At 36.7% G+C, this 22818-nt stretch overlaps 2 protein-coding genes across 2 annotated transcripts; both read left to right on the top strand.

Moving 5' to 3' along the window:
* Positions 1-12966: 12966 nt before the first annotated feature.
* Positions 12967-14788, top strand: GCK72_003424 (uncharacterized protein; the record flags this gene model as incomplete). Its single annotated transcript, XM_003097265.2, has 3 exons — positions 12967-13209; positions 13992-14135; positions 14756-14788. 3 exons carry the CDS (start codon positions 12967-12969, stop codon positions 14786-14788), a joined length of 420 nt encoding a protein of 139 aa, XP_003097313.2.
* A 519-nt stretch (positions 14789-15307) lies between these two features.
* GCK72_003423 (uncharacterized protein) lies at positions 15308-21408 on the top strand (the record flags this gene model as incomplete). Its single annotated transcript, XM_053724049.1, has 9 exons — positions 15308-15336; positions 15425-15491; positions 15552-15695; positions 16778-17177; positions 18141-18265; positions 18310-18539; positions 19490-19586; positions 20736-20924; positions 21370-21408. The coding sequence occupies 9 exons, from the start codon at positions 15308-15310 to the stop codon at positions 21406-21408; spliced, it is 1320 nt and encodes a 439-aa protein (XP_053592694.1).
* Positions 21409-22818: the final 1410 nt, after the last annotated feature.

The following is a 22818-nucleotide window of genomic DNA, read 5'->3' as shown; positions in this document are numbered from 1 at the left end:
AGAGCGCGGTTGGCATTCTTCACAAGCGATTAATTTTTGGAGAGGCGGCGAAGGTGCGCCAGATCGTTTTTCAGTTTAACAACACGTCTCAGACACCCCAGTCTATCTATCTGTGTGTCTTTCTATCCGGATGTCACCCTCTTGGAAAGTCTAGAAATACTTGAGCTACTAGAAATTGTGATAAAAAAATGTTTAATGATTATTGTTCAACTCAAAATGTAAAATTCATGGAATCCTCAGCAAAAAATGAAATGGGTGTAACTCAGTGGGTTTTTGACGAATTCTAGTGATTTTTATATAGAGATGTTCTGAATCAACAAAGCTATGTTTCGACATAACGTTTCGCAAGAGTTATATCCAGACGAAATTTTTTGTCTGAAAATCTGAAAATTTCAAAACTTGCTCCCACGATATAGATCATTCCATCCCTCACCTTCTAAACTAAAAAGCACAAAAATCCGTCCACAACTCATTGAGTTACACTCATTTGAAGTTTTGCTGAGGCTAACTGACTACAAACTACAAAAATGAGTTAGCCTCAGCAAAAATTGAAATGACTGTAATTCCGTCGATTTTTGTTATTTTCGACGGATTTTTCTTGTAGAAAACTTATATTTGAACGGACAATACGGCTAGGAGCTATCCTAAACTCAAAAGTGGCTTATAAATCATAATTTTTGTAGAATGTTGAATTTTTGTTGAGGCTAACTCAATTTTGTAGTTTGTAGTCAGTTAGCCTTAGAAAACTTACCATATAAGTGTTTGCAAGGAATTTGCCATCTCGGTGACCCATAACTCATTCCTAAACACAAAAAATCACTAGAAACCTCTTTGTGATGTTTCTCTCCACGTCTTCTTTTTCTACTGACGCCTACTCTTCAGATGACGTGTCAGTTGGAGAAACGAATTCAGAAGAAGTGTCTTCTCTTCTTCGGACGGGGGGAATAATCCCCGTCCTGTCCTCCCATGGGACCACTATTTTTACACCCACTTTCACTCTGTTTGTGAGAAAAACGAATTGAAAAAAAGAGAAAGTTTTATTATCTTCTACTTTTGGGGAAAAGGGCACCCGTGATCAACGAAATAAAAAAAGTGCATTTGGTGCCCCAAAAATGGGTCTAGACTCCATCAAAAGGAGGACATCCGGATCGATAGAAGCACAGAATTAATTTTTTTGAAATGCTTATAATATCTTGTAAAAGCGTAAAAGCTCTGCGAATTCTCATCATTTCTATCAAAAAATCACAAAAATCCATCAAAAACCCGCCAAGTTACAAACATTGCAAGTTTTTACTGAGGCTAACTGAGAATTGTAGTTTGTAGTCGTTAGCATCAGCAAAACTTGAAACCACTGTAACTCAACGAGTTCTGAACATTTTTTAATTATTTTTGAACCAAAATGCTTAAAATTCAACCGGCTTCCTTTCTACTATGATTCTGAGTTTTCGCCAAATGTTTTGTCGATACCTAACTTTTCTGAAATTTTCTGAAATTTTAACATTACATCCATTTTGTAGATTTCGTTATTCTGAGCATTTCTACCCAAAAACCCCAAAAATTGGTTCAAAACCGTCCCTCAGGGCTCAGTCTCTGGCCCTCTCCTTTTCCTCATATTTATAAATGATTTACTTCTTGATCTCGCACGCATCCCTTCCCTCCATGTCTCCGCATTTGCTGACGACATAAAAATTTTCTCGTCGAATCCTGTTGCGATCCAAAATGGTATAGATCTTATTGTAAACTGGGCATCGTCTAACTCTCTTCCTCTTGCCCACACTAAAACATCTCTCCTGCGACTCGGTTCAAAAAACATTTCGTTCCCCTATTTCATTGCTGGTCAACCTATCGAAACTTCCAAATCTGTTCGGGATCTCGGTCTCATCACAGATTCAGCCTTGAAATTTAAATCCCACATCAACAAGACTATCGCTTCCGCCCTCCTACGTACTAAACAACTTCTGAAATCCTTCAAATCAACCTCTCCACAGTTCTACATTTTCCTTTTCAATTGCTATGTTTTACCCATTATTGAATATTGCTCTGTAGTATACTCACCCCCTCCTGCTTCTAAATTATCGTTATCGCTAGAAACTCCTCTCCGTTTCTTCACCAGGAAAATCTTCCAACGCTGCAATCTAACTTATTCCTCCTATTCCGATCGCCTAGCCCAACTTAATCTCTTCTCTATCCGTCATCGCAGACTCAAAGCCCAACTCCTTCTCCTGTATAAATTTCTAAGCGGTACCTCATACTACCCAAACTTTTTTCGATTCGTACGTCCGGTTCTCTTCTTCCACCCGTCGCCCCATGAATTTAGTTTGTATTAAACCTAATTGTTCTGACTTTTTTTCCCACACCGTTCCCTTCTGGAACGCCATAACCGCCCAAACCTCTTATTTTCTCCCCCCTGCTGAATTCCGTATCCTAATCATGTCTAGTATTACCCGCTATTAGAGCTTACCTTTTATTTCTAAAACCGCCCTTCCTGGCATTCTTTCCTTTTTGATTTAAATGTCCTCTATGTTAGTATACCTATTTTTTTTACTGTGCCATTCCCCTCTTACCGGTCTTTCTTATTATTTCCCGCATTATTCACCTCAACCCACCCTCCCTTGGAATGGTCTCGTGAGGGACTTATTCTTAGCCTCTTGCCGTGTATTTTGATAATTTTCTAACCTGAATAAATAAATAAATAAAACCCGCAGAGTTACAGGCATTTCAAGTTTTGTTGAGGCTAAGACTACAAACTACAAAAATGAGTTAGCCTCAGCAAAATTTCAAAGTGCTCTAATTTGGTTAGTTTTCAACCAAATTTTTTGATTTTTGTAGAAATATTGTCGATTTTTGGTCAATTTTCATGTTTTCGGAAGTTTCAAAAAGAATAAGCTCTAAATTTTGTAGTTTGTAGTCCTCTAATCCTCAACAAAAAACGTATCCACCCTTTAAGAAATCAGCTGATCTTATAATTTTTGTACCTCCTCCCCCCACCCACCGGAGAAATATATATTTGTTGGTTGTGTGTTCTTTTTCTCCCTTTTCCTTCTTTTCTGAGTATTCTGTCTGCCTGAGATCACATTAACTTCATTTTCTGTTATTTGTGCTACTATATACATGTTATCTGAGAGGGATTTAGAAATTAAAGAAATTCCAAGGATTCTTTTCTTTTTAGGTTCTGGAACAGACACCATAGACAAGTTTCTCAGGAAAATCAAATTAGGGGAAAAAGAGAAGTCTGGCTATTCGGATACTGAGAAACTAAGTTGTTTTAATCAGAATTCCAAAATTCTGGAAATTTTGATTAGGAATTGTTTTTATGATTAATGCTTAAGTTAAAATGAAGAATTCATAAAATCCTCCATATTTCTACAAAAAATTCAAAAAATTTGATGAAAAACTAACCAAAATAGAGCAATTTGAAATTTTGCTGAGGCTAACTGAGTTTTGTAGTTTGTAGTCAGTTAGCCTCAGCAAAAACTTGAAATGGCTGTAACTCAGTGAGTTTTCGACGAATTCTGATAATTTTTAAACAGAAATGTTCAGAACCAAAAAGGCTATGTTTGTGACATAAATTTTCCCAATAGTTATATCTAGACAAAATTTTTTTGTCTGAAAATCTGAAAATTTCAAAACTTGCTCCCACGATATAGATCATTTCATCTCTCACCGTTTAAGCTAAAAATCACATAATTTGAACGAAAACTCATCAAGTTTCACCCATTTCAAGTTTTTGTTGAGGCTAAGACTACAAACTACAAATCTCAGTTAGCCTCAGCAAAATTTGAAATGACTGTAATTCCGTCAATTTTTGTAGTTTTCGATGGATTTTTTTTGTAGAAAACTTAGATTTGAACGGAAAATTTGGCTATTCGTCAAAAAAGTCTCAAAGTTCGAAAGTGGGTCATAAATCATACCACATGCCTTCCCCCCGAATGGAACTCAAGAACCCACACTTTCCATAAGTAGACTTCAAAAATCATGCATCAGAATTTGTTTGTTCCGTCAGAATCCATTTTTCTCCTCGAACCCATCATCGGAAACTAATTCCAAAAAAATTACTGAAATTTCAGAATTTTTGAAAAGTTCACAACTCGAAGGCAACAAATTTATCACATTTTGAGAGGTAGCAAATAAATAAATATTCAAAACGTGGTCTAGACCACATACCCTTATCATTTGCCACATGTTGAAAAATTTTCTTGGGACAAAAAATTTCAGCCCGACTTTTTATCTATATATTCAGTCTGGAAATTTGATAACTGCAGTCACACTTACAGTCCTTGAATTTTACTACATTTTGATGACAAAAAATCCATCGAAAACTACAAAAATTGACGGAATTGCAGTCACTTCAAATTTTGCTGAGGCTAACTGATTTTTGTAGTTTGTAGTCTTAGCCTCAACAAAACTCGAAAGGGGTGTAACTTGGCTAGTTTAAAGTATTTTTAAAAGGTTTTTCTTTAGAAATGTAGACTATCACAAAATCTATATGATGGGCACAGTTTTCAAGATTTTCAGACTTTTTTATATAGAAAAAATTGTCTGAAAAATCCTCTCTGAAATTTTTTTAACCATAACAACTTGATAACTCAAATCCAAGTTTTTGTGTCAAAAAACCATTCAAAAACACCAAAACCTCACCAAGTTACACCCATTTCAAATTTTGCTGAGTCTAACTGACTACAAACTACAATTCTCAGTTAGCCTCAGCAAAAGTTCAAAGTGCTCTAATTCGGTTAGTTTTTAATGTATTTTGTTGATTTTTGCGAGAAAAGTGAATAAAATTGAAAAAGCTTCACATTTTAAAAAACAAGAATAAAAATATTGGAAAAAATAATATAATTTCGAAACTTTTGAATAATATCTGCTAGAATCTTCTCTCCCATTTCAACGTCATCAATGGATTCATTCAGTTCTTCTGATTCTTCTCGTAACTATCCCAATTACTCCCTCTCCTCCTCCATTTCCATCCCCCCTCTCTCTAAGCCCCGCCCCCTTCTCCTTCTGCTCCTCCAAAAGTGGGCGGAGCCTGTGCTCCGTGAGCCGCCCGTCTTCTTCTCTTCCCTTTCATTTTCTTTTCCTTCAGACACCGGAGGACACCCCATTCCCCCCGAGAGAGATGTCTTCGTCAACGACTCCGCTTATTCTCATGTTCTTCGTTGTCATCGTCATGGTGAGTATATCGGGGAAATATGTATTATGCGGTTATTGATGAGATGGCTTCTATACCATAAACTTTTAAGAAAATTGAGAAGAAAAGAAACTTTTACTGGCTTAGGCTTCTATACCATGAATTTTCAAAAATATTGAAAAGAAATTTTCTTTTTCGATTTCAGATTTTCAGCCAATTTTTCGTCTATACCTAACTTGGCTGAAACTCTGAAAGCATACTCATTAGATGGTTCTAATGATCCTGAACATTTTGACCTAAAAATTTTTGAAATCGGACAAAAACTAACAAAGTTACAGCAATTTCAAGTGTTGCTGAGGCTAAGTGAAAATTGTAGTTTGTAGTCTTAGCCTCAACAAAACTTACAATCACTGTAACTCAGCGAGTTCTGAACATTTTTGAATAATTCTTGAACCAAAATGCTTAAAATTCAAAAGACTTCCTTTCTATTATAGTTTTGAGTTTTCAGCCAAAATTGTTTGTCTATACCTAACTTTTCTGAAATTTTCTGAAATTTTAACATTACATCCATCTTGCAGATTTCGATATTCTGAGCATGTCTAAACAAAAACCACAAAAATTGTTTCAAACCCTGCAGAGTTACACCCATTTCAAGTTTTTGCTGAGGCTAACTGACTACAAACTACAACTCTCAGTTAGCCTCAGCAAAATTTCAAAGTGCTCTATTTTGATGGTTTTTTTAAACTGTTTTTTTCGATAATTTTTTGACCAATTGGTGTGAAAAAGCCTTATTTTGTTATTTAGGTCCCTATTTTCTCGCCGCGTTTAATTTTTTCCGCTTCACGTCATTCTTTGTTCAAAGAAAATTCCAAAAATCAGATATATAGTGGGTCAATAAACAATGAGAGAGAAGAAAAGCGCAACAACAAGTGAAAGAAGAAAAAAAACAATTAATATTGTACTCTCTTCTAACCTTTTTTCTATTGAATGAATTCCCATGGGTGTAGATCAAAAAGAGAGAAGAATGAAAGATTCAAAGTCTAGATAAACAAGAAACTAGAGGCCAACAACTAAAGATTTCAAAAGAAACACGGAAATGGTATACCAGTCTCTCAAAAGTTGAAATTCCAGCTAGAAAATCTGTCTAGTCAGGCAAAATTTTTATTTCCTGACATTTTCTATAACGCGCCGACGACGCATCAGTCTTTTCCATACGTGATGGTCCAAAAACCACTCAAAAACACTCAAGAATGACAAAGTTACAGCGATTTGAAATTTTGCTGAGGCTAACTGAGATTTGTAGTTTGTAGTCTTCGCCTCAGCAAAAAAAATTGAAATGCGTGTATCTCAGTTAGCTTTTGACCTATTTTGATGGTTTTTGGCTTGAAATGATTAACAAAATCTAAAAATCTGTTCTATATTTTACAATCTTGTTAGCCACAAAAATGTTCTACATTTCTATCCAAAAATGATTCAAAAATTTCAAAAACCCGTTGAGCTACAGTCATTCAAAGTTTTGCTGAGGCTAACGACTACAAACTACAAATTTCTGTTAGCCTCAGTAAAAACTTCAAAGTGGTGCAATTCAGTCAAATTTTGACCAAATTTTTTGAATGTTTTCTCATTTTCTAGTCTCGAACCCATTTTCAGATGTCCCTATGCAAAAAAAACGCGCCACCGACACGCCAGCCATTTCACAAAAACCACTTTCTTTGTTTTTGCCTTCGTTTTTCTCATCAACCACCAAAAAGCAAGGGAAACTTCCTTGTTTTTTTTCTTATTTTCCCCTCAGACCGCCCGTCTCCAAATATATATTTTTAGGGGGGGAATGCAAAGATTTTTATTAGATTTTTTCCCTTATGAGGTCATCTTTTTCTGTTTTTTTGTCTGAGAGGGAAAGACTACAAACTACAAAAGTAACAAAAGCTGAAATGCAGCTTAAGGCGTATCTAACTTGTTCAAAATGGTCTCGAAGCGGAAAACATTTGAACGTTTTTAAAAACAATCGAAAATTTACTGTCTACTGAAATTTTATTATGTCAGATGTTTCTTTGAGAACGGAGAGAGTGGTTTCGGTGGAGCGCACTTGTAAGAACTGTACTGAGCTAATAAGCACTTTTGATCTCTACGGTAGAGGCGCTCGAATCCTCTAAAACTTTCTAAAAGCTTGTCTTGCTAGAAAAAAGGTTTTCTGTTTCCCAACAGAGTAGACGTGCTAATCACTTTGTAGGAAACAGAACAGAAAATTAATTAGGAGGAAGAGTTCTAATGGGTTGTTAAGAAATTAGTGGCACACAGAGACAAAGAAAAAAAAGTTGTTTTTTGTTGGTTGGTGTCTTCTTCTGGGAATCCCCTTTGACAGCTAGTTGTGTACACGCGCCGAAGGCGCACCAGCGGTTTCTAACTGTTTTAAAATTGATTTAGACATATAGCAAGCTCTTGATATTATCGGTTCACGAACTTGTGTCGGAATTTCACTCTTTGAACCAAAATTTTGAGGATTTCGGCCTTTTACCTAAAGTTTTAATATGTCAGATGTCTCGTAAGCAGACTTTGAGAACGGATTTCGGATCTCCATATTTCTTTGTAAAAGTTCCCCTACAGGAAATAAAGATAGAGAATGATGTTCCTCTCGTCATTCTCTCCTAATTTGATTTTTCTCTGTTTTTGTGTGGCCACCGTGGTCACGTTTTCTTCATATCTAGGGGGTCCCAAGGATATACGTCACTCTAAAAAACGGGCGGTTTTAACAATAAATATAGAATTAGGGATATGACAAATGATTTTTTGTTTCTCCGCCGGTTTTCTTTGAGCTCGGAATCAGATTTCGGCGGATGGAGAGGGTTCAGAAGAGGTGTCGTCTTCTTCTCATTAAGTCAGTTGTTCTAGTATAGTCACCCACACAGACACCACATCATTAGTCTTCCTCACGAAGGATTAGAAACAGAGACGAGGGAACAACAAGAATACGTGCTGAGGCTCAAAATTTAACTCAAAAAGTAAAAAACTCATGAAATCCTCTATATTTCTACAAAAAAATCAGAAAATTTGGTTGAAAACTAACCAAATTACAGCACTTTGAAATTTTGCTGAGGCTAACTGATTTTTGTAGTTTTTTGTAGTTAACTGATTTTTGTAGTCTTAGCCTCAGCAAAACTTGAAATGCCTGTCACTCTGCGGGTTTTGAACCAATTTTTGTGGGTTTTGTTTAGAAATCCTCAGAATATCGAAATCTACAAGATGGATGAAAACTATAAAAAATTAGGTATAGACAAAAAATTTGGCTGAAAAATTAAAATTCAAAATCACGAAACAGGTTAAATGGAAAGAAAGCCTTCTGAATTTCAAGCATTTTAGTTCAAAAATTATTCAAAAATGTTCAGAACTCGTTGAGTTACAGTGGTTTTAAGTTTTGCTGAGGCTAAGACTACAAACTACAATTCTCAGTTAGCCTCAGCAAAATTTGAAATCGATGTAACTCCGTTAGTTTTTGTCCGATTTTCAAAATTCTTTCAATATGGCGCACCTTGGATGCGTGCGTTTTTTGGCTTCAGAACACTTCAGAACACCGCTGGCGCGCTTTTGGCGCGTTTTTCGTTATCTGGGTAACGAGGAAGTAGTGATCCTTCCTATGAGACCCCTAAATGAAAAATCTGGCGCGCCATCGACGCGTTTGGAGACATTGGAATAACATCCCAATAAGTATTTAGGCAGAGTTTGGCGCGCCTCTGACGCGTTTCTCCTTTAAATCGCTATTCCTGGAATCAGGAAATACGTATACTTATTGAGGAGGGCATTTATTAGATTTATGGGTATCTCTCCACTTTTTTTTCTATACTTAGATGGATAGACAAGAAAAAACTATTACAATAAAAGAGGACACCGCCTGAGGGTATAGAAGCCAAAAAATTTTTTTGCAAAACCTTTTTTTCTCGAAAATAAATTGCTCAACTTTGTCAGGGTACTACGGTACTTTTTTGTAGTCAAACACGTTTGAAACTAATATGGTTGTGTAGATCAAAAATAGGGCTACATTTTTCCAGTTGACAATTTCCCGATAGCTCCGCCCACTTTTGAGATAAGCGCCTGTAAATTTAGTTGCCTCGTTCACCCTTCAATTGAGACTGTCATATTTAAATCCTCATATCTCAAATGTGGGCGGAGCTATCAAAAAGTTGTCAACTAGAAAATTTTTATCTAGACTACAAACTACAATTTTTTCTATTCTCCTCCGCCTACTCATATTCATTAGTCACTCATAAAATGAATACTTTCGAAAAAAAAACAATTTTTTGCTCGGTTTCTTTTGAAATGTTAATCACAAACACCGAAACCCATTAGTCTTTTTTTGAAAAAGAGCAGGGGAAAAACGAACGAATTTAAATAAATTATTAATGAGTAGTAGTAGTAGTCACAGATAGGGGGATACGTTGGAATTTCAGAGAGAGACAAATTTCTAGAATTGAGAGAAGGGGGGACATACTCCAAAGGTACAACAAGATACACAATAATATTACTGTTATTTTCGACAATTTAGTTTTGTAGGGTACTATAGTTTTTCAGCACATTACATATTTTCAGCATATTAGATGTGTTTCGTCTGCAATGTTATAAAAAATTATATTTATTCTTAAACTTGAAACAGCCTAGAGCAGAGATGAGCAGTAGAGTTGTCGTGAGAAATCGTTACATTACACAGCACCCTATCACTCCAAAATCTACTTTTAATGCGTCAGCGAAACGGGAAAAGCGCCAGAAGTCTACTGTGCGCATAACGCGATAAAAATGTTTTGAAAATGTTTTCATCGGAAAAAACCAACTTTTCGGAGATTAAAAATAAGTTTAGGGGAATTTTCGTAATTTTATTGCTATAAAACACCAAAACTTCACTGAATTCGGTAGAAAACGGCTGATTTAGTCATTTTTGTAACTTTTGTAAAACTTTTTTGCTATGCGCCTACAGTAAGAATTTGCACTGCTAAAGCGTCAGCAATGCCTTGGGTCATTTGGATGCGTAAGGACCAGTGCATTAGTAGAATAGTCCTGAGACCATTTGGTAAAATACGTAGCTTAAAGGACTGCAAATCTTTTAGTTTTTGATATATTTAGGACCCGTTTTTTTCGAATCGATAGACAAATTTATGCGGCTATTTTATCTATGAACACTTTTTGCTGCCGTTTCAAAGAATAGCTATACCGCCAACTCTTCAACTCATCCCACTTCTTCTATTTAAGCGGGGGTTCATCGTTAATTTACTAGAATATTTATCTGGTTCTCACATATCGTTATATGTGTTGTGTTATACATAAGGGGTAATAATAATAATAATAATGATCTACATTAATTGAACTGATAGATGAACAAATCAAATACCGTAAATCCAGAGGCCTACCCGCTAGCAAGAGTTTGTAGCGTTCTATTTCGGCTGTCTTTAAATACTTGAAAATTTTTTCAACTGAAGAAGTATACCAGAATTATTAAACTACATTTTGTGAGTTGATATTTCCTTTAGAAACCGAGATACAGTACTGGCTATAAAGAATGCAACACTTGTAGCAGTTTTTAGTTGAAAATGGTCAACTTAGTGAGTGTGACACGGCCTCCCTGATAGTCTCCCAATATTGATTGTTTATGGAGTGAATAGATCACATATAGAGCTTCATTTTTGGTGGTTGCCAACTTTTTTGCACACACACATCCTAAGAAGTTATCAATCCGCAAAGTATTTCCTTGCAATTATTGCCCTGTTTCAATGCTAAAAGGAGAGATTTATGAGTTTTTTACATTGACTGCCTGTAATATGCTAGGGAGTGCCCGTACAAAAAAGTTGTCAATTACAAAAATGAAGCTCTACTCGTGATCTGTATAGTCCATTAAGAATTAATATTGTGAGATTATCAGGGAACCTGTATGACACTCACAAAGTTGACCATTTTCAACTAAAAACTGCTACAAGTGCCGCATTCTTTATGGCCAGTACTGTACACCAGGTTTTACGATAACTTAAAAAATTTACAACAAAACTATAGACATTGTCGATTTTCCTTGATCTGTCTCATACATATTAATGTTTTTTTTCTTCCTAACTTATAGTTAGACATAATATTTCATCTTCCTCAGTTTTCTCCCAAATATGTTATCAGCCAAGAGAACACTTTTTTCGAAAAAAAAGTAAACACGGAAGCAGAAAAGAAAACACACCATTAGCCACGGAGCTATGTGTGACTATTCTAACTATAGATGACATTTCTCTCGTTGCAAAATGCTAGACACTGATTTTGCAAAGGAAGAACATAAATAGGGGAATGTGTCATAGTTATGACACGAGATAAAATAAGAGACTACAAACTACAAATCCTCTCTAAGCATGCCTCACAGAGCCTCAGGATATTCAGCTATCACTAACTGATACCGTATTGGAAACGCGCCTAAGGTGCCCCAGACGTTTCCAAAACAGGAGGAAGGTGTCCACAGGCACACACCTCGAGCTGATAGCTTCCAAAAACGCGCTCAAGGCACGCCAGATCACATCTTGAATATCTGGCGCACCGTTGACGCGTTTTCTCTCTGAGAGAGACTCTGACGCACTCTAAAATTTTTATAGTTTTTTTTTTCAAATTCCCGCCAAAAAAAGTAAAATAAAAGTGTTGCACACGCATCTTGTCATCACAGAGAGAGTTTGTTGGCACTTTGTAATTGGAAAATTTCGTTTGACGCACTTCTTCTTCTTCTCTTTTTTCGACGGCGTCATCGGATTCAAACACGCGGAAAAAAGAGAGAGAGGGTCCCTAAACCCAAGAAATTTTTGTTTTTTTTTGGAGGGATTATATAGAGAAAAATAGTCAAAAAGTTAAGAGTGATTGACGGAGGGAATTAGTACCACAAAACGCGCCGAAGGCGCGCCAGTCGGGTTTTTTGTTGAGGCAACGGGTTTAACTAAGCATCATCAAAAGAGAAAAACGCGTCAACGATACGCCAGATTCTTCCAAAAACCCTGCAATTTATGAAACGCGTCAAAGGCGCCCCAGATTCAAAATCCGCGTTATTTTGAACTGAGAAACGCGCCAAAAGCGCGCCAGATCTACATTTTTTGTCAAAGTTTTTCAATAACTCATTTGACCTGTCAGAATGCGCCAAAAGTGCGCCAGTCTTCAAAACCAAATATATCTAAAAGCGCGCCGACGACACTCCAGCCATGTCCAAATTAAAAAAAACTAACTGAAATGCGCCCAAGTCTCTCAGAACACATCAATTTGAACAGTGAAAACGCGCCAGAGGTGCCCCAGCCTCCGAAATCCTTTCGATACCGAAAATCATTATATTGAACTGTAAAAACGCAAAGTTACAAAGGTCTGAAATTTTGCTGAGGCTAACTGAGAATTGTAGTTTGTAGTCAGTTAGCCTCAGCAAAATTTGAAATGGGTGTCACTCTGCAGGTTTTTGAGCAAATTTTGAGATGTTTGGCTAGAAATGCTTTGAATCTCTGAATTTCTTTATAGACACATTTTCCGAGTTTCAGCATAGTTAGGTATAGACGAAAAATTTGTCTAAAAATTCGAAATCTCAAAAACTGGTATGAATCTTAGCCACAAAAATTGTCTACATTTCTATCCAAAAATAACTCAAAAATTCCCGAAACTCGTTGAGTTACAGTGGTTTTAAGTTTTACTGAGGCTAACTGACTACAAACTACAATTTTCAGTTAGCCTCAGTAAAAATTAAAATGGATGTGACTTAGTCAAAAATTGACCAATTTTTCGAATTTTTGATGCAAAAACGCGTCAAAGACACCCCAGCTCTTCCAATTCTATAAATAAATAAATTGATTCAATTTCAGATGTCAACGCGGACAGAAAGTGCGGCAGTCCGTCTGCGACCAGTCGGTTCCCTATTCTTTCTGAGCCGTCCGAATGAGAAGAGAGCATTCGATTCGTTAGCCGGCTCGGGATTCGGAGCATTCAACAAAAGAGCATTCGACACGATGGGCGGTCACGGATTCAGTGGATTCGATAAGCGGGCGTTCGACTCGTTGGCTGGAAGCGGTTTTGGTGCATTCAACAAGAGGGCATTCGATAGTTTGGTGAGTGAAATTTATATGGTTGTGTAGATCAAAAACAGGGCTACATTTTTGTAGTTGACAACTTTTTGATAGCTCCGCCCACTTTTGAGATACGCGTCTTTAAAGATAACGCTCCTTAATCCTTAATTTGAAGCTGTTATCTTTAAACGTTTAAATCTCAAAAGTGGGCGGAGCTATCAAAATTTTGTCAACTACAAAAATGTAGCCTTGCTTTTGGGCTTCGTTTGTGCAATTAGTAACTTTTTGGTAGCTCCGCCCACTTTTGAGATACGCGCCTTTAAAGATACACTGACCAAATAATGCTACACTGACAAAAATGGTTAGTGTAACTTTAGAAAGCTCATCGAGATTTTCTGTCTGAGCCGATATTGTTTAAATTGACATAGTTTTGTAGATCAATCCTAGCTCTACATTTTTCTAGTTGACAATTTTTTGCTAACTCCGCCCACTCTTGAGATAAACGCCTGTAAATAAAGCTGCCTCGTTCACCCTTCAATTTTGGCAGTCATCTTTAAAGACGCATATCTCAAAAGTGGGCGGAGCTATCAAAAAGTTGTCAACTACAAAAATAGAGATCTAGTTTTGATCTATAAAACTAGCCTAAATTCAAAATAATCCTAATTCTGTTGGGGGCGTGACGGGATCTCAAAGTTGGGAAAATGTTTTTTCTTTTTGAAAAAAAAGTTTTTGTAAGAAAACTTGAAAAAACTGACTACCGACTACCAAAATCTGCAAATAAACCAGTTTTTCATGTTTTCTAAAATAAATTTACTAAATTTCAGGCCGGTTCTGGATTCGGAGCATTCAACAAACGAGCATTCGACTCATTGGCTGGAAGTGGATTCAGTGGATTCGATAAGAGAGCATTCGACTCGTTGGCAGGACAAGGATTCGGAGCATTCGAGAAACGAGCATTTGATACTGTGGTGAGGAATAGGAGACGGAGTTAGCTTCAACAAAAATTGGTAGAATTTAGTTTTTGATCAGATTTTTTGCTCAAAAACAAAGTGCGTTGAATTTCAAGCAATTCCACTTAAAAATCATGAAAATCGGTTGAAAACTCATTGAGATACAGTACTTTCAGCTTTTGCTGAGGCTAAGACTACAAACTACAAATCTCAGTTAGCCTCAGCAAAAATTCAAAATCATTGTAATTTATTCATTTTTGTGTGGTTTTTAGTGATTTTTAGCTGGAAATGACTGAAAAGATCTGAATATTTTGAAAATAACTGAACTTTAAGAAAAATTACAAGTTCGATCATTTTTTCTAAGGATTCTCGTGATTTTTTTCTATATTTCTTGACTTTGCCAAAAAAAAAATCGGGAAAAATGTAATATTTCAGTTCAAAAACCACTCAAAAACACAAAAAATTGACAAAGTTAGAACCATTTTAAGTTTTGCTGAGGCTAACTGACTACAAACTACAAATCTCAGTTAGCCTCAGTAAACTTTTGCTGAGGCTAACTGAAAAGTGTAGTTTGTAGCCAGTTACCCTCAGCAAAACTCATTTTTCACTGATTTTTCTCATTTTTTCTGTATTTTCAGAGTACATCCGGCTTCGACGACTTCAAATTGTGAAATTCCTTCTCCGAAAACCTTCATCGACAACAATAAATCAAGCACATATTTTTCCATTTTTTTGAGGTAAAATTTTTTGATCTATTGATGCCAAATTATTGATTTTTTATTTCAGGTAGCCTCATTCAATTCTCCCAACGAACGCCATGTTTCGACGACGTCCCCCACACTATTTTAATGCATTTTCGCCCTCAAATTTTCCGTTTAATTTTAAATATGCAAACACAAGTACCGGTGTGCGTGTGAGAGAAAATAAATCTTGTCGTCCTGTTTTTTCTCTTTGATATTTTCAGCGTTTTTACCAAAAAATCGCATAAAAACCACTTATTTTCATGATTTTTCGACTTAAAACCGAAAATTAAGACAAAAATCTTTATTTGAACTTCCCGCTAAAAACCTCAAACACGCCAGCCATCTTACTGACGCGTTCGCCGATCACTGCCAAATTTGCTGGCGCGCTTTCGGTGCCCGAGGAAATTCGAATTTTCTTCGTTTTCAGACGCTGAATTTCAGCTGAAAATGGCATCTATCGAAATCGAATCTTCAGAGTAAGTTGAAAAATGTCTTTTTCTTCATGAAAAACGCATGAAATCACTAAAAAATTCCCTAAAAACCGCCTAAAAATCACTTTTTCAGTGTAATCCGACTTATCGAACAATTCCTGAAAGAATCCAATTTACACAGAACTTTGGCCGTTTTACAGGTAGTTTTTGATGAAAAAACCAAATTTTTGGCCTAAAAATAAATAAAACCACATTTTAAGGAAGAAACGAATGTCTCATTGAACACAGTCGACTCAATTGACGCGTTCTGTAATGAAATTACGTCTGGAAATTGGGATAATGTGCTCAAAATTGTGCAATCGTTGAAGTTGCCGGCGAAGAAGTTGATTGATTTGTATGAGCATGTAAGTTTTGCAAAAAGACTGAAAAAGTGAGAAATTTGGGTCGGAAAATGGAAAATAACAAAGTTCAGGACTAAAACTTGCCTGAAAATTCCCAAAAATCGCCAAAAATCTGATTTTTTGCACTAGAACTCGTAAAAACTTCAAAATAGAGGTTTCTGGCGCAAAATGCATTTTTGGGCAAAAAATTGAGAATTTTGAGCTTTTTTTCTTCTGAACAACTTAAATTTTTATTGAAAAAGCTCTTTTCAGCTTTAAAAAGTGATCAATTTTCCAGAAACAGAAAAATTCCAGCAAAAAACTATTGAATTCCCACGTTTTTCCTTATAGTTAGAAAACCTTTAAAATTTCTTGAAATTAGCGATTTCTGGCGTTAAAAATTCCGTTTTCTGAATGAAAACATTCAAAATCGTGCCCGAACGCGCCACAGGCGCGCCAGACAATAGAAATCGCCTCAAAAGTCTCAAAAAATTCGATTTTCAGTCATTAAACCTGTCAAAATTTATCCAAAACGCTCAAAATAATGCCAAAATTAAGAGGTTTGAAGTTTTTCGCTCTGAAAATACATTGGTGCATTATTGAATTTCGAACAATTCCACTTAAAAATCATGAAAATCGGCTGAAAACTCACAGAGTTAGACTCATTTCAAGTTTTGTTGAGGCTAACTGACTACAAAATACAAATCTCAGTTAGCCTCAGCAAAAATTCAAAATCGTTGTAATTCATTCATTTTTGTGTGGTTTTTAGCTAGAAATGACTGAAAAGATCTGAATATTTTGAGAATTCTTTAATTTTAAGAAAAATTCAAGTGATTCTTCTAATTTTTTCTATTTATCTTGACATTATCAAAAAATTGGGAAAAAATTCAATATTTCAGTTCAAAAACCACTCAAAAACACCAAAACCTGATAAAGGTAATGCCATTTCAAATTTTGCTGAGGCTAACTGACTACAAACTACAAAATGCAAGTTAGCCTCAGTAAAACTTCAATATCGAGGTTATCCAAACCGAAAATACATTTTTTAAATGCGAAAAATGAAAAATTTCCGCTCAAAAAACTCAATTTTATTCAATAATTTACAGGTAATCATCGAGTTAGTAGAGATGCGTGAACTAGCGACCGCCCGTCTCGTCGCCCGTCAAACGGATCCAATGATCTTATTGAAACAAGTGGATCCAGATAGATATGCCCGTCTCGAATCCCTAATCAACCGCCCGTATTTTGATAGTCAAGAAGTTTATGGAGATATAAGTAGAGAGAAGAGAAGAAATGTCATCTCACAGACATTGTCTTCTGAAGTTCACGTCGTCGCACCGTCACGTCTTCTATCACTTTTGGGACAATCGTTGAAATGGCAATTGCATCAGGGACTACTTCCACCTGGAACAGCTATTGATCTATTTAGGGGGAAAGCGGCACAGAAAGAACAAATTGAGGAGAGATATCCGACGATGATGGCAAGAACCATCAAATTCTCCACTAGTACGTGTAGCTTTAGAGAGATTTCTTGGCAAAAACCACGGAAAAACAGAAAATTTACATTAAAAACAGTCAAAAACTCAAAATATTTTAAAAACTAGAGAAAAACATCTCAAAAATTGCCGATTTTTGAGCCGGAAACTTTCAATAGTTTTTCTGTGGAAAAAGACAAAAATCAGCGAATTCTGTAGGAAAACGACGGAAAAACCTGGAAAATAGCTCCAAATGGTCAATTATTTTTAGTTGTTCAGATGATTCTCGTGATTTTTTCTGTTTTTCGTGGCTATATTATGAATATCGTGAAAAACGCTATATTTTAGTTCAAAAACCACTCAAAACCGCCAAAAACAAACAAGGTTATACTACAAACTACAAATCTCCGTTAGCCTCAGTAAACTTTTGCTGAGGCTAACTGAAAAGTGTAGTTTGTAGTCGTTAGCCGCAGTAAAGCGGACAACTATCGGAAGAGGCAAACGCGCTTTTGAAATCGCCAAAACGGCGAATTTTGACGGGGAAAAACCCAGAAAATTGCTCAGTTTTAGTTTTGCTGAAGCTAACAGACTACAAACTACAAAACTCAGTTAGCCTCAGCGAAAATTCAAAATCGTTGTAATTTGTTCATTTTTGAGTGGTTTTGAGTGATTTTCAGCTAGAAATGACTGAAAACATCTGAAAATCGTGGATTTTTGAGCCGAAAATTCAACTTTTCAGTACATTTTCCGACTTATTGAAATAACTCGATTTCCCCCCCCTTGAAAATCCAGAATTCTGATGCTAAAACTAAAAAAATTGATAATTGGGTTATTTCAAGTGGAATCCTTCCATATTACCGAATTTTTTGAGTTTTAGCATCATAATTCTTGATTTTCGAGGTAAAAGTGAGAGGAAATTGTGCTATTTCGATGATTTTCGAGTCAAAATACCAAATTTTCAGTTGAAAATTAAAAACTTTAACTCTTTTTCCAGAATCCTACCCAGAATCGGCCGCTTTTTCACCAGATGCCAATTATCTGGTATCCGGATCGAAAGACGGTTTCATTGAGGTCTGGAATTATATGAATGGAAAATTGAGAAAGGATTTGAAGTATCAGGTATCAGAGAATTGTAGTTTGTAGTTTATAGTCTATAATTCCAGGCTCAAGACAACCTAATGATGATGGACGCCGCAGTCCGTTGTATGTCATTCAGTCGTGATTCTGAGATGCTCGCCACCGGATCCGTCGACGGAAAAATCAAAGTTTGGAAGATTGAGACGGGTGACTGTCTTCGACGATTCGATAGAGCTCATACGAATGGAGTGTGTGCTGTGAGATTCTCAAAAGATAACTCACATGTTCTCTCAGGTGGAAATGATCATATTGTGAGGTGAGAGAGGGCTGGAAATTTGTGAAAATCCGGAAGAAATGGCCTAGGAAAGCGTCCGAGATTGATGAAAAAACAGCAAAATCAAAGATTCTCCACTTAGAAACGCGTCAAAGGCACGCCAGACTTGTAAATATTGGAAAAATGCCGGTTTCAAATTGAAAAGCGCGTCAAAGGTGCCCCAGACCCGAGAAAATTTTTGAAGCGATTCAATTTTTGTCCTGATGGATACTTGAAATTTCAAAAAATCCGGTTAAATTTATATTTTGCGATTGGAAAGCGCGTCAGAGGCACGCCTGACCGAAAAAAACAAGGCAAAATCAAAGATTCTTCAGTTAAAAACGCGTCAGCGGCACGCCAGACTCGCAAAGATTAAAAAAAACCTGCTGAGAAGGCCAAAAACGCGTCTGAAGTGCCCCAGATCTTCTCATTTCTAAAAACAAGCGCCAAAGGTGCCCCAGACCTCGATTTTTTGCTTCAATTTCTTGAAATTTTGAAAAATCCCGTTATTTCGAAATAAAATTTAGATTTTCGATCGGAAAGCGCGTCCAAGGTGCGCCAGATTGCTTTATAACGAATTGCTCATCAGGATACTGAAAATGCAGCAAGGATTCGGAAGTTAGGAACGCGTCAGAGGCACGCCTGACCGATAAAAACAAGGCAAAACCAAAGATTCTTCAGTTAAAAACGCGTCAGCGGCACGCCAGACTCGCAAAGATTAAAAAAACTACTGTTGTGAAGGCCAAAAACGCGTCTGAAGTGCCCCAGCCCTTCTCATTCATAGGAAATGCGCCAAAGGTGCTCCAGACTCCGAGAATTTTCGAATGATTCAATTTTTCGGTTATTTTTGAAAAAAATTTGATTTTCGATTGGAAAGTGTGTCAAAAGTGCGCCAGGATACTGAAAATGTTGAAAAAGCGTCAGCGGCACGCCAGATTTGAGAATTTTTTCAGAGTCCACGGAATGAAGAGTGGAAAATGTCTGAAAGAGATGCGTGGACACACCAGCTACGTCACAGATGTCCGATATTCTGACGAGGGAAATCATATTGTGAGTTTTTAAAAAAATTTAATATTCAAAAATGAAATATTTTAGTTCAAAAACTACTCAAAAACACCAGAAATCGACAAAGTTACACACATTTTAAGTTTAGCTGAGGCTAACTGACTACAAACTACAAATCTCAGTTAGCCTCAGTAAACTTTTGCTGAGGCTAACTGAAAAGTGTAGTTTGTAGTCGTTAGCTTCAGCAAAACTCATTTTTCACTGATTTTTCCCATTTTTTTTCCCTGAAATTGCAGATATTTTTCAATCATTTGTGTCTTATCCTGTGTATCTGCATGGATAGTGCAAACGCATGTCTCATCTCTGTTCTCTTTATTGTTTGCACAAATCTGTGCACTTTTCCTCCTCTGTTTCTCTTTTCCGATTGATTCTTGCTCCCGTTTTGTATCAAAACAGTAGGAAAAGCCACGTTTTGAATTGATTTTTCTGTAGTTTCTTGTTAGAAAATTGCAAAAATCCATTTTAAACACTCATTTTTGTAGTTTGTAGCCATCAGTATACTTTCATCAATTTTAGAACAAAAACGCAACATTTTGGCCCAGAAGCATTGATTGAAAAATACCAAAAAATGATCAAATTACGTCGATTTCGATTTTCACTGAGGCTAACTCACTTTTGTAGTTTGTAGTCAGTTAGCCTCAGCAAAACTCTTTTTTCATGATTTTTGACGGATTTTCACCATTTTTGATTAAAAACTCACTGAATTCGCGTGAAAATAAGATTGTTGAACTCAAAATCAACGAAAAAAAGTGACTTTTAACAGGTTTTTAAACCAATAGAGTGTTTCTAACTAGAATTTCGAATATACTTCTATTATTAGGTCTCGATGAATCACATAAATATTTGCTTTTATGTAGTTTATAGTCCAATTATGCTGAAAAACTTCAAAGTATCGAATTGAGGTCTTCCTAATACAGAAATATTGACATAAATCTGATTTATGTAAAATCCATTTTAACCACTTATTTTTGTAGTTTGTAGTCTGTTAGCCTCAACAAAACCTGAAATGAGTGTAACTCTGTGAGTTTTCAGCCGCTTTTCATGATTTTCAATATCTTATATTACTTTAATGCAAAACATTCTTTTGAATCCGTATTTTTGCTCCATATACCCAATTTCCCCTTCAATTTCCAGATCTCATGCTCATCGGACGGCTCAATCCGTGTGTGGCATGCGAAATCCGGGGAGTGTCTGTCGACGTTCCGTGTTGGTTCCGATGATCATCCGATTCTGAATGTTCTCCCAATTCCGAAGAGTGATCCACCTCAAATGGTCGTTTGTAATCGATCAAATACTCTTTATGTCGTCAATATTTCTGGACAGGTACGTGATAGGGGATGGGGCGACGAAGGCGCGATTAATGGCGCACTTACGGCGCGTTTTCCAATTAAAGTAGCAGACTGGGGCACCTCTGACGCTTTCGGTATTCTCAAAAGTACCGTAGGTAAAAGACAGGCTGGGGCGACGTGGACGCCTTTTGTAGGAAACTTGGAAAACTATGTTGGATCTGGCGCACTTGCGGCGCGTTTGACACAGTTAAAATTGAAGAATTGCAAATTTTTTCGAGTTTTTCCCTATCGAATTTTTTTTCTGAGATTTTCGGCAAAAAAACGCTGTCTCAAAATATTTAGATATCACACAAAATGAGGAGATTTAACACATAAATCGACCAAATTCTTGCTAAAATGACATTTTTCGCTCAAAACTCTCAATTTTTAACATTTTTTTGAACTTTTCCGCTTAAAACCAATTTTTCTGAAATTTTCAGCAAAAACTCCGCCTTAAATCTCTGAATTGGAGACTATAACGGTTCGAGTTAAAGTAGCTGGCTGGGGCACCTCTGACGCATTTCCGTATCCTTAGAAGTATCCATTTTCATTGTTTATGATAGATTTCCACCAGTCTGGGGCGTCTTCGACGCGTTTTTTCTCCGAGTGAACCTTTTTTCACTATTGAAAGCTTCAGTCGGTTTTCAGACAAATTTTCTCAACTTTTGCAATAAAAATCTAATTTTCAACTTATTTTATGCGGAAAATCCCTATTTTTCATAGTTTTCTGCCGATTTTTGGCTGTTTCCCAGTATAATAAGTGTCTGGCGTGCCTAAAGCGCGTTTAAATTTGAAAAATGTGATCGCTGGGGTTGTTGCGGAATATCAGTATTCCAGAACAGTAGAAATAACAGAAACAGTCAGAATAGAAGAAATAACGAATATCGTTTTAAGAGCCTTTATTATACCGCAAAGCGAGCTTATATACGGTTACAATACAATCACAAGTTTTCATGATCCATAAAAGGTTATGGATCATGCGGGTTTATCGGGAAAAGCGGGGGTTTTGCAGAGAAGGGGTTTTATTGGGGGACACCAAAGAACAAGGTTTGCAGAGGGTATCAGATCAAAAGATCTGACACTCCCAGGAAAAAAAGAACAAGGAAAAGAGGGAAAGAAAGAATAGATAGGCGTCGTTGCATGTGTTGCATGTGTTCATTGCATGTATTTTTGTCTTCGGATCCTCGTTTGATTAGCCATTCTCCTTGATAGCATCCTTCGCACGACGAATGGTGAAAAACACATGAAAGCCACAATAATGAAGAACCACATCGAGGGTATCATCGCTTCGATAACCACGGTAGCCACGTCTTGAAGAAATCTTCCGATCGCTATCGAGTTCTCAGTCATCCTTTGGTAGGGGGAGGCATAAAACGTTGTGTTGCTGGTGAAAGCTTGAAGAGCTTGGAGCTCTCCTTGTATGAAGAGATATGAGGAGTGTCCGCACTCGATAGTGCAATTCAAACTCACTTCTTTCGTATTGAATCCGAGCACTACCAGATTTGATTGGCCATAGGGTCCACATTCGATGGCGACTTCAATCACTCCGCACCTCATCTGTGCTTTGACGATCTTTGTGGAAATGCAACTGATGGGCACTCTCCCTCCTTCTAGACACGAGAAACAGCCTTCAATTTTTCCTTCTTGTGTGGCATTACATGTTTGGAACGTCGTCCATCGACTGAGGGTTGCATTCTCAATCTCCACTTGCAGCGATACCATTGTTTCCTGGACGGTGAGCGTTGTCACCCGGTTGTTAATCATTAGAACTTGATGATTAATGCCTCGGGTAGGGAGTTTGTGTTTTTTCCTATACTCAGTCATTTTTTCATGGAAACATCGGCAGTTGACCTTCGTAGCGAATCCCACACATTTGCATAGTGTTGGAT

This window comes from Caenorhabditis remanei, chromosome I (genome assembly GCF_010183535.1).
Source record: "Caenorhabditis remanei strain PX506 chromosome I, whole genome shotgun sequence".
In the NCBI taxonomy this organism is placed as follows: domain Eukaryota; kingdom Metazoa; phylum Nematoda; class Chromadorea; order Rhabditida; family Rhabditidae; genus Caenorhabditis; species Caenorhabditis remanei.
Note: the sequence above shows the minus strand (reverse complement) of the source record. Positions and strands in the feature narration are given on the sequence as shown.